Source organism: Sorex araneus, chromosome 3 (genome assembly GCF_027595985.1).
Source record: "Sorex araneus isolate mSorAra2 chromosome 3, mSorAra2.pri, whole genome shotgun sequence".
Lineage (NCBI taxonomy): Eukaryota > Metazoa > Chordata > Mammalia > Eulipotyphla > Soricidae > Sorex > Sorex araneus.
In genome coordinates, this window is record NC_073304.1 from 118,149,096 (window position 1) to 118,163,336 (window position 14,241).

Consider the following 14,241-nt stretch of genomic DNA (forward strand, 5'->3'; position numbering starts at 1 on the left):
AATATTAAGACTTTATGGTTTGAAATGCCTTTCAGGCTTTTTGTCTAGAGATGGAGACAAGTCCCTAGTCAAGTTACCGTATTAACTTTCCCATGCCCTCGTTTTACCTTTGCAACTTTGGAAGTATTATCTTTGGAAAGTTCAAGTGGAGCAAGAGTAAAAAGCGTTCAAATGCTGCTTCTTAAGAAGGGCCTGCAGGCTCCCGGAACTCTGCCAAAACTGGCCACTGGGCCCTCGGAGCGCCAGCTCCTAAAGAGGAGCGATAAGGCAGACAGATTCCAGATAAATTTTAGACCAGGCGGCCAGGAAGAAATAATTGGGAACAGGTGAGAGTGGAGCGAGGGAGTGGAAAAGGCGGAGGGGAGGAATGAGGCGTTAGACCAGGAGGCCAGGAAGAAGTAATAGGGACCAGCAAGTCTGGAAGCTTTCCCACGTAGCTTCATATCTCCATATCCGCTGTGTCCTGACTTCCATCCTGCTCAAGTAATGGCATCAGTATCTTTTTGAAGACATGGCTGTGAATACCCGGGCCAAGTGGGCTTTGCTGAATCCTGCCCAGAGGTGCCTGTACAGAGACGTGATGCTGGAGGCCTGCAGGCACCTGGCCTTCGTGGAGGGTTTCTCTACCGGAAAAGACAGTGGTCATCTTCGGCATGTCTTGGAGAATAAGTTGTTCAGTGAAGACAGCACTGTGGGGTTCATGAGCAATGATCCCTGCAGTCGTTTAGGAGAGACGCCGATGTTCCCTGATGCTGGTGACCAGCACCAAACCCAGAAGCAGCAACAGAAAAACCTCTTGCCAAAGAGTCTTGGTAATGGTCAGGAACCTCCCGCGCATGCCAGAGGAACTGCAAGGAGGATTCGAAGCCTTTCTGCACGCCAGAGTCCTGCTGCTGCTTTTTCTGCGGAGTGTTCTTCCCCCCAGCACCTCCCAACACTTTCCCACGGTTCTCGCTCACAGCTGAGTAAGCACAGCCAGACCCACACCGGGGAGAGGCCGTATGAATGTGAGCAGTGTGGGAAACGTTTCAGGACTCCCACGGACCTGCGTAAGCACATTCAGACCCACACAGAGGAGAGGCCATATGACTGCGAGCAGTGTGGGAAAAGCTTTAGGACTTGCTCAGACATGCATAAGCACAGCCAGATCCACACTGGGGAGAGGCCGTATGACTGCGAGCAGTGTGGGAAAAGCTTCAGGACTCGCTCCCATCTGCATCAGCATATCCAGACTCACACCGGGGAGAGGCCATATGACTGCCCCGAGTGCAGGAAGGCATTCCGGCGTAGCAACACAAGGGACAAGCACATGCGCACCCACACGGGAGAGCGGCCCTACACGTGCCCAAAATGCGGGAATGGTTTTCGCAGTCCAGACACCCTCCAGGGCCACCTGGTGACGCACACGACCCAGAGTCCCTTCCAGTGTCCTAAGTGCGACAAGGCCTACCGATGGCGCTCCTCCTTCGCACATCACCTACAGGCGCACAAGACGAACCAGCCTCTCATCTGTGGGGAGTGTGGCAGTGTCTTCAGCAACCCCCTGCACCTCCGGCAGCATGTCAGGAGGCATATCGAGAGGCAACCATTTGTGTGCCACTGCGGGCAGGAGTTTACCCGGGTTGAAGCCCTGCATACCCATGTCCGCCGAATGCACAGTGGAGAGAAGCACTGAAGGTATCTTCTGCCCTATGCCAGGGTAGTCTCATGGTCCTCTACCAACCTGTAAGAAGAAACCTTGGGGTTGCAAGAGCATGTGGGGTGCAACTCTGTGCCTCAAATTTTTTTCCCCCAAAGCTCAAGGTAAAGCCATTTGTTTCTGAAATCGTGTTGGGGCTACTACAACTGCTGATGCTCAAGAATGACTTGAGGTTCTACTCCCAGCAAATTAGTCCTGGTGGTTCTCAGAGCATCCTGTGGGATCCCGGGATTGAAACCGGGTCAGCCATGTGGAAGGCCAGTGCCCTACCTGCTGTGCTATTGTGATAGCCCCCGGAAACTGTAATCTTGGCTTCTGTGAAGTCATTTGTAACTTGTGGAACCTCAGGAGATAGTCTAGTTTGGAATTATATTTGAGTGACAGTAAAAAAAAAAAGAAGGGCCTGCAGAAGAGTTGTCATGAGGTTTGTTTCCAGTCACATGCAATTAGGAGATTTCATCAAAATGTAAATAAACTTTGTCAGTCAGCGCAGGGTTTTGGTTCAGTTGACTTTTTTCATCGCAAGGTTTTCTAGATGAAGAAAAATATTTTTTTGTGATAGTTTGTGAAAAAGCTTTTGCTCAGTGAAAATTGGCATTAAATAATAGCTCTAAAACTATAGACTGACTTTTGAGAGCACTGAAAAGAGTTTCAGATCTTTTTTGTTAAGATCCTGATTGAGGTAGGAGAAACAGACTGTGTCTGAGTATAATTAGAAAAACAACTCAATTACTGAGATTTGCAAATCATGTATCAAGGCAACAACATGCTCTAGCATTCTGTCCTTAGAATGATAGATTTGGGTCAACATGTGCTCTGGTTCTTAAACTACTTATTGTGAATGTGACTAGGGTCACACCATTTACAGTGATGTTCATATTTATGCTTTAGGCCTACAGTGTTATCACACCACCAAGGTGCCCAAATTCTTCCACCACTTTCCCTTTGTGTCCAGGCCTTCCCTCGTTACTTCCTGCTCTGCCTCGTTTGTTAACTGCAGTCCTATTAGCAGAGTCTGTGGGTTGGTTTTCATTGGCCGTTGTCTATTTCTTCACTTTTTAAAGAGATACTACAAAGTTATGAATGAGATCATCTGGTCTCTGCCTTTTTCCTTCTGACTTTCATTGTTTTGCTTAACATGACACCATTTCTATCCATTATAACAAAACACAAAATTTGATCTCATAGCTTGGAGTAGTATTATGATATTTCTTTATCCACTTATCTGTTGTTGGGCTTCTGGGCAGAATTCTGGTAAAAATTGGCCCCTCATTCACCGTTGGTGGGATTGTGAACTAGTTCAGGGTCTATGGCAAAACACTATGGAGATGTTAAAAAAAAATGGAGGGGCCGGAGCGATAGCACAGCGGGTAGGGCGTTTGCCTTGCACTCGGCCGACCCGGGTTCGATCCCCGGCATCCCATATGGTCCCCCAAGCACCGCCAGGAGTAACTCCTGAGTGCAAAGCCAGGAGTAACCCCTGAGCATCGCTGGGTGTGACCCAAAAAAAAAAAAAAGGAGAAAGATCTGGAGAGATAATACATGGATAAGGTTCTTTCTTGCATGCAGCCAATCTGGGTTTGATCTATGGCATCCTCTGCGTCTCCCTAGCACTGCCAGGAATGATCCCTGAGCTAGGAGCAAGCCCTGAGCAACACTGGCTGTAGCCCAAAACCAAAAAAAAAAAAAAAAAAAAGGAAAAGACTATCACATGACCTAGCAATCCTACTCCTAGATATGTATCCAGAATTATAAAAAGCGCCATATAGAAGGTATTTTATATTTATGCTCATTATAGCACCACAGGGAGTCAGGCTAGGTAAAAAGCATATAGGAAAAAGGCAAAGACCACATGATTTTAACAACTTGGGATATGCAACGAAACAAAGCAAGGGGACAGTGTCCAATGTCCAATGAGGTCAAACTCTTACACCACAGAATTAAGTTTCAGGATTGGGGTGAGAGGTCTGGGGCTAGGAGCAAGCTTCAAGGCCCAATTGGTGGACAGATATTGGCACTTTGATGGTGGACATGATTGTGCCCTAAATTTTATGAATATTTACACTCCTGTAATCCAGGGTTACCTCAATAATAAAAAAAATAGAAAGAAAGAAAGACAAGAGAGGATTAAGAGAGCTTCCTGTCATGCCAGCAAAGGTTCAGGTACGTAGGGAAGTAATATGGTTAACTGTACTTTTACTTATGACAACTTTCACTAAGTTGCTTTATTACGTATTTCAATGCATTGCACTTACCAAAACAAGGAAATTTCTATCAGTATTTCACATTTGTGTATTTGAACCAAAAGGCAATTATAAGTGATTAGAAGTAAAACCTTCAGACTTACTGTATTTGAACAGTAAAGAGAAAAATACATCATTGAAATTTACTTCAGTAACCTTTTGATTTTGATTGTAGTTTATTATTCATAATTGGGCTATCAGTGACAGTGAAAGAGTGCTGTACAAAGATTCAGAGAACTTGATTTCTGGTCCTGGCCCTGCCATTTTATTAGCTGGATGACTTTGGACAAGTCACTTATCCTCTCTCTGCCTCTGTGTCATCATTTTGAAATTAGTTTATAGTTGTGAGGATAAACTGAGGTGGCATGTAAAAAAATCCTGAAAAACTAAAGCACTAGAAATACCCTTAACCCCTAACTTAATACTATTCATTTTCTTATAAAGAAAGGGAAAAGTAGATTTAGAAGCTGGTTGAAAATGTTAATTGTATAAATATGTCTTAAGTCTTAAATATTATCAAGGGCCAGAGTGATAGCACAGCGGGTAAGGCGTTTGCCTTGCATGAGGCCAACCTGGGTTTGATTCCTCCGCCCCTCTCAGAGAGCCTGGCAAGCTACCAAGAGTATCTCGCTCACATGGCAGAGTCTGGCAAGCTACCCGTGGCATATTCGATATGCCAAAAACAGTAACAAGTCTCACAATGGAGATGTTACTGGTGCCCGCTCAAGCGAATAGATGAGCAATGGGATGACAGTGATACAGTGATTATCAAAGAACTAAAACTAAAAAGTCAGAAAGTAATTAAACTATAAAGGATGAAAATTAAAAATTTATAATTCTAGAATTGTGGAAAAATACAACAATTGAATTGAAAATTCACTGTAGGAGTTCAGAGGGGGTTCAAATAGGCATAAGAATTAATCAGCAAACTTAAGGACAGATCATTTGAAATGAATCAAGTCGAAAGAGAAAGAAAATTATCAAGTGAACAGAACAAGCAGGACCCAGGGGACCCGTCCAGCATCCCAGAAGGCACATTATGTAAATCAGAAAGAGAGAAGCTGAGATCACTTAGAAAAACAATAGTTGGCAGTGTCCAAAAATTAAAGCCAGCTTCTGAAACCCCGAAATTCTAAGTTGAATAAACTTAGAAAATGGTACTGAGACTCATTATAACAACTCAATTCAAAGATAAGCTTGAAAGAAATAAGAGTAAATGACTTGTCATGAACAAGGAGTTCTGAGTAAGATTATGAATTTTCTCAGCAGAAAACTAGAAGGCCAATGGGCAGAGGGATTAATGTATTTGAAATACTGAACAAAAGCCAATATCTAGCGAATCTGTTCTGCCAAAAGTCAGAAATAAATTAAGGCATTTCCAGATAATCAAAAGATGAGGAAATTCATTACCACTGGAACTGAAGTAAAGGAAATGTTTCTGTGGCTGAGAATGTGATCCTTGTAGCTGCATGTGCATGCCCCTTGATCTGATCACTGGCACTGCAGGGCAGCCTGAACATTGCCAGGTGTGACCCCCAAGGATTGCCATGTCTGAGCACTGCCAGATGTCTCTCACAATAAGGAGAAATGAAGTTGAAAGGACATGAGAGAGATACTGGAAGTCATGAAAATATAAAGATCTATGATAACAGAAAATATTGACAATAGAAAAGTCAGCATGGCAGTTTTTATTTCTAACTTCATTTTATTTCCTTTAGGATTTAAAAGACAGTGTATAAACACTTGGGCAAGGAATGCGGCTCAGTGAACGAGTAGACTGTCTTACATGTTGGAGGCCCTAGAGTCCATCCCTGGCACCACACACAAATGATAAATTTTTGAATGAATACATTTCAAAGCTTGATGAGCAAGACAGGCAGCCTTGCAAGGGCAAATGCAGGCACTCTGTTGGACACTAGACCTGCTAGGAGGAACTGGACTAATAATGGTGCACATAGGAACATGGAACCCAAGGACTATGCATGGAACAGGATCAGTTATCCCAGGCACTAGCAACAGCCAACACTAGGTGGCAGCACTGCCTTTGCTGGCCACAGGATTACAGCTGATCCAGTTAACTGGTGACAGCAGATCCTTAGTGACAGTTGAGAGCAACACAGAACAGTGCCAAACTGTGGATGGAACATGTGAGCGGGAGCTGTATGCTACCACCCAGATCCTCATTCCTATAGCTCACATGGCCCCAGACACAATGAAGGAGCAAAGAGATTCACCTGCACTAATGGGTGAAGACAAAAAGCCCCCAGACCCAAGCACACAAATGTTCTTTAAAATACCTGCTAAGTCTTCAGAGTAATATTGGAAAGGATGTTCACTGGACCAAGGAGAACAGTAAAAGGGAATACCAAGTAGGTAACTTAAAATAGAAGAATTCTTCCACCAGAAATCAGTAACTGAAGAAAGGAGCAGGTGAACTGAAAGATGCAACAGTAATGCAGTACAAAATGACACTGCTGAGGAATGTATCTGTGTGTTCAAGGAATGATGCATGAAGCCCTCACTGTACCACTGTCATCCCTTTGCTCATAGATTTGCTTGAGCAGGCACCAGTAACGTTTCCATTGTGAGACTTATTACTACTTTTGGCATATGCCCTGGGTAGCTTGCCACACTCTGCTGTGCAGGTGAGATACTCTTAATAGCTTGCTGGGCTCTCTGAGAGGAGCAAAGGAATCGAACCCAGGTCGGCCTCGTGCAAGGCAAACTCCCTACTTGCTGTGCTATCACTCCAGCTCATCCAAAAGAACATAAATAGGAAATAAGTCAAGGAAAGTGAGCGTATTAAAGCTCTATAGGACAGTTTCAAGAGAAATATCCACATTAGAAATGAGAGGAGAAGCAGCATTGATGGAAGAAATTGTAGCCAAGAACTTCCCTGCTCTGAGGATCAAGTCACAGACCCGGATCTGAGAGTTGCAGTCCCAAATCCAAAGAAATGAACAACAAGACTTATGAATTAAAATGGCAGAGTAAAGGACAGACTACTAAAAGTAAGCAATTGCAAAGCAAAAATTTATATATATAAAATCCCTGTCATACTCAACAGTATGCCTATCAAATGAAAACCCGCAGTTCGCCCAACCCAACAAGAACACAGTTACTCAAACTCAAAGTGACATCAAAATTTGTGGAGAAACAACAACTAAAGAAGTTTATGACCACTAAACCATCTTTAAGGTGCAAGAAGTAAAAGGCAAAGAAAATTGAACTGAAAGAAGTAAGATACTTAAGAGACAATGTTTGAGAGGAGGAGAGTGATAGCAGTGTCTAGTATAATAGACTCAAGGTTCATGTGATGTGCTTTGAACTTGAGAGGATATAAACTCAGGCCTTTAGGGAGATGGTATTTCAAGGCAAACAAGCTTAGAAGACATAAGAAGAGGCAAATGTAAACCAATCACAACAAAAATGGCAGCTATAAAGTATAGAATTAAAGGCAAAAACACCCACAAAAAACCAACCCATTAATTTCACAAACATCCAGCATTTTAAAAATGGTAATGATTGGGCAAGGATAGTACAGTGGGCAGGGATCATGCATGCCTTGCATGTGCTACTGACCCAAGTTTGATCCCTGGCACCCTATATGGTCCCCCGAGTACCATCAGGTGTGTCCCAAACCTCCCTCCTCCAAGGAAAAAAGAGCAATGAACTTAATAAGAAGATTGATAAACTGTTGACTAGCCATTAGAAAAAGCTAAAACTGATAGGTCAGAAATGAAAGGTGAGGAATTATGAAAGATACCACAGAAATACAGAAAAATGTAGATCTATGAACAACAAAATTGGGGAGCCTAGAAGAAATGATTAAAATTTTAGAAAAAAAATAAAATTTTAGAATCTACAACCTCCCAAGAGTAAATCAGGAAGAAGTAGAAAACATGAACTAATTACTGATATAGAAAACACACAAACCAATTACTGGCATAGTAATCTTTTTCCCCCCACCACCATATAAAAACTCCAGTGAGTTCTTACATAGGACCTTCAAAGAGGATACACTACCTCTCCACCTCAAGTTCTTCCAGAAAGTCAAAGAAATAATCCTAAGCAGTTTCTCTGAAACCAACATAACCCTGTTTCCAAAAGTAGACAGAGATATCACTTCAAAGAAAATTACAGACCCAATTTCCCTGGTCAACATAGATGCAAAGATCCTTAAAATCTTAGCAAACTAAATTCAACAATATATTAAAAGATCAGGACTACAATCAAGTGGTATTTTCCCAGGGATGTAAGGATGGTTTAATATATATGTCAACGTAATATACCACATTAATAAAAGGGAAGATTATACAGACACAGGAAAGTGTTTATATAATATAAATTAGGTTTAACACCTATTTATGATAAACACTGTCAACAAAAATAGGGATAGAGGGAACTCAATGAAGGCCAAGTATCACACAGGTGCAGCATCACACTTAGTGATGAAAAACCGAAGGACTTTTTTCTGATGAGGCACAGAACAAGAGTGTTCATTCTCACCACTGGTTTTCAACAGAGCGTTAGAAGTCCTAGTCACAGAAATCAGAGGAAATGGTAAATTTAAAGAATTCAAATTGATAAAAGAAGTAAAACTATCAGTATTTGTAGATGACATGCATGCATGAAAACATTGAAAACTCTAAAGACTTCACCAAAAATTTCCTAGAAACAGTAGAAATATACAGTAAATAGGCTACAAAATCAAAGCACAAAAAGCTCTTAAATTTCTATATGTTAGCATTGAAGTAAAGAAAAAATATGAAAAATCCCATTTACTATTGCGAAGTCATACACTTGGGAACTGTCATACACTTGGATGGGAATGCATGACATTACAATCACCTTGAAAAATTGTTTTTTCATTTCTTAAACATATGCTTATCATATAGCACATTAATTGTACTCATTATTTGCCAAATATAATTGAAAAAACAAACATGTTTATGTCAATATTTTTTGCCCTCCCCCATTTATGTCAATATTTCTAGCATTAATCATGATAGTTCACTCATGCATGAGTGAACATATTCCTGAACACATCATCATAAAGGGACATATATACCTACCTCTCGGAGAGCCCGACAAGCTACCGAGAGTATCACGCCCACATGGCAGAGCCTGGCAAGCTCCCTGTGGTGTATTAGATATGCCAAATACAGTAACAAAAACAGGTCTCATTTCCCTGACCCTGAAAAGAGCCTTCAATCGTTGGGAAATATCATTAAGGAGAGGCTGCTAAAATCTCAGGGCTGGGATGAATGGAGATGTTACTGTCACCCGCTCGAGTAAATTGATGAACAACAGGATGACAGTGATACAGTGATTCATGATAGTTAAACTCCATAAACAAATTTACACCTACACGAGATATATCAGGATATGTTTGATATATCTGTTCAGTGGGATATTGTGTATATCACTAGTTCATTTCAATTTATTTCTAATAAAATGAGATGAACTAGTGTTATACACATCATTATGAACTAGTGTTATACACAACATCATTATGAAAGAAACTATGTAGTTTCTTTCACAAGCGGAGTGAAAGAAATCAGGCTTGCAAGGAAAGCATCTTACCCATTGCACTATCTCTGGCCCCAACGCCCCTACAGTGTTTCAAAGACTTCCTGCCATGGGCATCCATCACATTTCATCGGGTACACCCTCAAGAGCTATGCGTGGCAGCATTTGTACTTGGGAGACAATCATTCTAAAGCCTTATGATGACGATGTCTGGGACTAGTTCTGCCATCTCCAGAATAGTGAGTGACAGCACTTTCATACTTTTCATACTTCTGCAGATTTGGGAGACTCAGATCCTACCCTTTTTGGTTCTATTACAATTAGTATCATTAAAATTTTTTTTTTGTGAGGGACACATCTAGCTGTGCTCAGGAATCATTTCTAGGAGTGCTTGGATCATACGTGGCGCCTGGGTCAGTCACATGCAAGGCAAGTGCCTCCAGCCCCAGTTCTTTTCAGTATTCTTTTCAGTAGAGAATACATTTTTCAGTAAAGAATACTTTTCAGAATTCTTTCCAGTCCCTCCACTTTTTTTCATAAAGTGCAATGTAGTTAACATTGGCCAAAGAAATTATGATTAAAATTTTTTAAAAAGTTTATTACTTGCAGATTGTGACAAGTATTGGAAAAAATCTGGGAACATACTGTATACAGATTATAATACCAGGTTGAAAGTATGAAATGAAAGTAGAGTTTAGAGGCTGGAGCAATAGCACAGCATGTAGGGCGTTTGCCTTGCACATGGCTGACCCAGGTTAGATTCCCAGCATCCCATATGGTCCCCTGAGCACCGCCAGGAGTAATTCCTGAGTGCAGAGCCAGGAGTAACCCCTGTGCATCGCCAGGTGTGACCAAAAAAGAAAAAAAAAGTAGAGTTTAAATGCTACTTACATTAAAAAGGAAAAGAATTTGTAGCTTTGATAGCCCCATGGTTGTGGGAAATTGAGAGTTGGTAGGCACATGGTTTAGGATACACATGCTGTAAAGTGCCAGCACTTTGATAGGGACATTCACATCCATTTTCATAAAGGTTAGTGGGGTCTGGTGGTTCTTTCCCTTGGAGCATCTTTGCCTTGCATCTGTATTGTTGTGAAGCTGGCTGTTAGGATGTGTTAAGAAGCAATACTGCCTTTTCCACTTTCAGAAGGAAAGTTGACAGGTATTGTTATTATTTTCTTTGTTTTTGATTGTTCTGGTTACACCTGTTGGTATACAACATCCCATAATCTCAGGCCTAGCTAGGCCTGGATGTAAACTGTGTTTTCTGTTATTGTTACTGTTACTTTAACTGACTTTGTTACTGTTTCCGTTGGCTAAGTTAATTTGCATATTCTGCCTATGTGGCTGAATATCATTGGTTAGTACATCAACCTACTAAATAAAAGGGGGTTGAACAGGCTGCTCTCAGGCAGGCCATAACACAAAAACCTCCAGAGACAGTCATGTGATCCTCCCCCAAAAATGTATATTTCTTCTGTGTGAAATGCCTCAGACTGTCAAGTAAAATTGCAACATTGTTGCAACAACACCCAGCTATGCTCTGTGCTTACTTCTGGGTCTGTGCTCAAAGATCGCTCCTGGCATGGCTTGGGGGACCATGTGGGGTGCATGCAAGAGAAACACCCCACCCACTGTACCCACTATCTCTCGGGCCCCTGTTATTAGTTCTGCATATGTTTATCAAATTCAATAATGAAGCCACTGGTGCAGGGCTTTTCTTTGTTGAGGTTTATTATTACAGATTTGGCCCCATACTGGATACAGGTCTTTTCAGATTTTCCCTTTCATTTTCTTATACTTTTGGGGCACTCCTGGTTGTGCTCAGGTATCACTCCTTGTGGGGCTGACCCATGCAATGCTGGGGATTAAACACGTGTCAGCTGTGTGCAAGAAAAGCACCTTACCCACTATTCTAGCTCTTGGCCCCATAATTTCAACTTCTCTATTATTGTCTTGTAATTGGCATAGTTTTAGGAATTTGTCCTCTATATGTCATCGTCACCATCATCATCATCATCACTTGTCATTACTTGTCATCCCATTGTTCGGCGATTTGTTCGAGTAGGTGCCAGTAACCCAATGGCCCAATGTAGCCCAATGGCGTCTGCTCACTCCAGGAACATGAAGAACCTTAAGCCGTTCATTCAGGGTCTTGACAAAGAAGTCTGACCATCTCCTAGGTGGGTGGCCACATGGTCTTTTGACATCCCGTGGAATCTAGTTGGTAACAGCTCTAGTCCAGTGGTCATCTCTAAATCGCGTTATGTGTCCGGCCCATCTGATTTTCAATGCCTTGGCAAACGAGACAATGTCTCTGATTCTTGATCATCGACAGAGGTCGGAACTCTGGATTCCTTCTCTCACTTGAGTGAAATGTGATATTCTAAGCAGAGCTCTTTCAATTCCTCTTTGGGAGACCCAAATAGCGTTCTCGTCCTGTTTTCATAGGGCCCGGGTCTCTGAGGCATATATTAGTGCAGTTAGTGGAGTCAAAAAGATGTGCCCATAGAGATGCAGATCAAAACAACCACAAGATACCACCTCACACCACAGAGACTAGCGCACATCCAAAAGAACAAAAGCAACCGCTGCTGGAGAGGATGTGGCGAGAAAGGGACCCTTCTACACTGCTGGTGGGAATGCCGACTGGTTCAGCCCTTCTGGAAAACAATATGGACGATTCTCAAAAAATTAGAAATTGAGCTCCCATTTGACCCAGCAATACCACTGCTGGGAATATATCCCAGAGTGGCAAAAAAGTATAATCGAAATGGCATATGCACATGTATGTTCATCGCAGCACTGTTTACAATAGCCAGAATCTGGAAAAAACCCGAATGCCCTAGAACGGATGACTGGTTGAGGAAACTTTGGTACATCTATACAATGGAATACTATGCAGCTGTTAGAAAAAAGGAGGTCAAGAATTTTTTATTTAAGTGGATCGGCATGAAATGTTTCATGCTAAGTGAAATGAGTCAGAAAGAGAGAGACAGACATAGAAAGATTGCACTCATCTATGACATATAGAATAACAGAGAGGGAGACTAACACCCAAGAACTGTAGAAACAACTACCATGAGGTTGACTCCATGGCTAGGAGGCTGGCCTCACATTCTGGGGAAAGGGCAACTCAGAGAAGGGATCACCAACTATAATGTAGTCGAAGGCCATGTGGGAGAAGGGAGTTGCGGGCTGAATGAGGGCTAGAGACTGAGCACAGTGGCCACTCAACACCTTTATTACAAACCACAATAGCTAATTAGAGGGAGAGAACAGAAGGGAATGCCCTGCCACAGTGACAGGGTGGGGTGGGGGGAGATGGGATTGGGGAGGGTGGGAGGAATGCTGGGTTTACTGGTGGTGGAGTATGGGCACTGGTGGAGGGATGGGTTCCCAAACTTTGTATGGGGGAAGCATAAGCACAGATGTGTATAAATCCGTAACTGTACCCTCATGGTGATTCATTAATTAAAAATAAATAAATTTATTTAAAAAAAAAAGATGTGCCCAGAGCCAAAGTTTCTTCATCCTCTTAACCACTTCTTTGATGCTCTTGAAGGCATTCCATGCTGCTCTCTTCCTTGCACAGTTCAGGTGCCAGGTCATTTGTCATGTTGAATTCTTGACCTAGGTACACATAACTGCTGCATTCAGAGATGTTTGTTCCATTGAGGGCAAGTGGAACATCAGGAGGAGTCTGTATCTCATGAACATTGTTTTCATGAGATTCAGCTGTAGTTCTACCTTTCCACACTCATGGTCGAAGTTGGCCAGCATTTGTGCTGCTTGACTGATATTTGGTGTTATGAGAACAATGTCATCAGTGAAGCAGAGGTGGTGTAGTTGTCAACCATCTATCTTCACTCCCATTCCTTCCCATTCCAGTTGTCGCATGATGTTCTCAAGGGTGGCACTGAAGAGTTTCGGTGAAATGGTGTCTCCCTGATGAACCCCTCTCTTCAAGTCAATGATCACTTCTTTATAGAGTGGTGAGATCCTGGTGGTGAATCCGTAATACAGCTCACGGAGGATCCTGATGTACTGAGTTTGAACGCCCTGTTTGGCTAGGACTTCGATGACCGCTTCAGTCTCAACAGAATCAAAGGCCTTCTTTAAATCAAAGAACATTAGACAGAGTGGCATCTTGAACTCTTGTGAAACCTCAATGAGCTTGGTCACTGTGTGGATATGGTCGATCATGCTGAATCCTTTTCAAAACCCTGCTTGCTCACATGCTTGTCCTTTGTCTAGTGTTCTGCCAATCCTATTCAGGATTACTCGAGTGAACAACTTGTAGACTATGGACAACAGGCAGATCAGGCAATAGTTGTCAATGTCATGGATGTCTTCCTTCTTGTACAACAGGATGGTTCTGCTGGTTTTCACTGGGATGGAACCTTGCATTCAGACAGGTAGCATGTGAAGAGCCGAGCCAGTGTATTGACAAGTACTGGCAGCAGATTCTTCAGGTGTTCGGGTCTGACCTTGTCTGGACCAGATGCTGTATGCTTCTTTACCTATGAAATGGCATGTCAGATTTCAGAAGGGAGGACATTGGGAACGACATATCCATCCTGCGGAATTTGGTATGTGGGAAGATGGACATGACTGTCAAAGAGATCTGAGTAGAAGTTGTGGATAACCTTTTCCATTGCCCTTCTGGAAGATGTGATAGATCCATCAGGATGTCAGAGGGCAGTCATATTGGTCTTATAGTTGGTGAAGGACAGGTGGGTTTTGCGAATACTTTTCTGGCTTATGCCG

At 42.4% G+C, this 14,241-nt stretch overlaps 1 protein-coding gene across 1 annotated transcript; it reads left to right on the plus strand.

Annotated features, from left to right (window-relative positions):
* Window positions 1-511: 511 nt before the first annotated feature.
* LOC105943253 (zinc finger protein 124-like) lies at window positions 512-1,675 on the plus strand. Its single transcript, XM_012934251.2, has 2 exons — window positions 512-1,167; window positions 1,372-1,675. Exons 1-2 carry the CDS (start codon window positions 512-514, stop codon window positions 1,673-1,675), a joined length of 960 nt encoding a protein of 319 aa, XP_012789705.2.
* The last annotated feature ends 12,566 nt before the right edge of the window (window positions 1,676-14,241 follow it).

Excerpts from the sequence above, each read along its gene's own strand:
- LOC105943253 (XM_012934251.2), top strand. The coding sequence starts at position 512 with ATGGCTGTGAATACCCGGGCCAAGTGGGCTTTGCTGAATCCTGCCCAG. Across the intron at positions 1,168-1,371 it reads ATCCACACTGGGGAGAGGCC|TCCAGACACCCTCCAGGGCC; the intron begins GTATGACTGCGA and ends TGGTTTTCGCAG.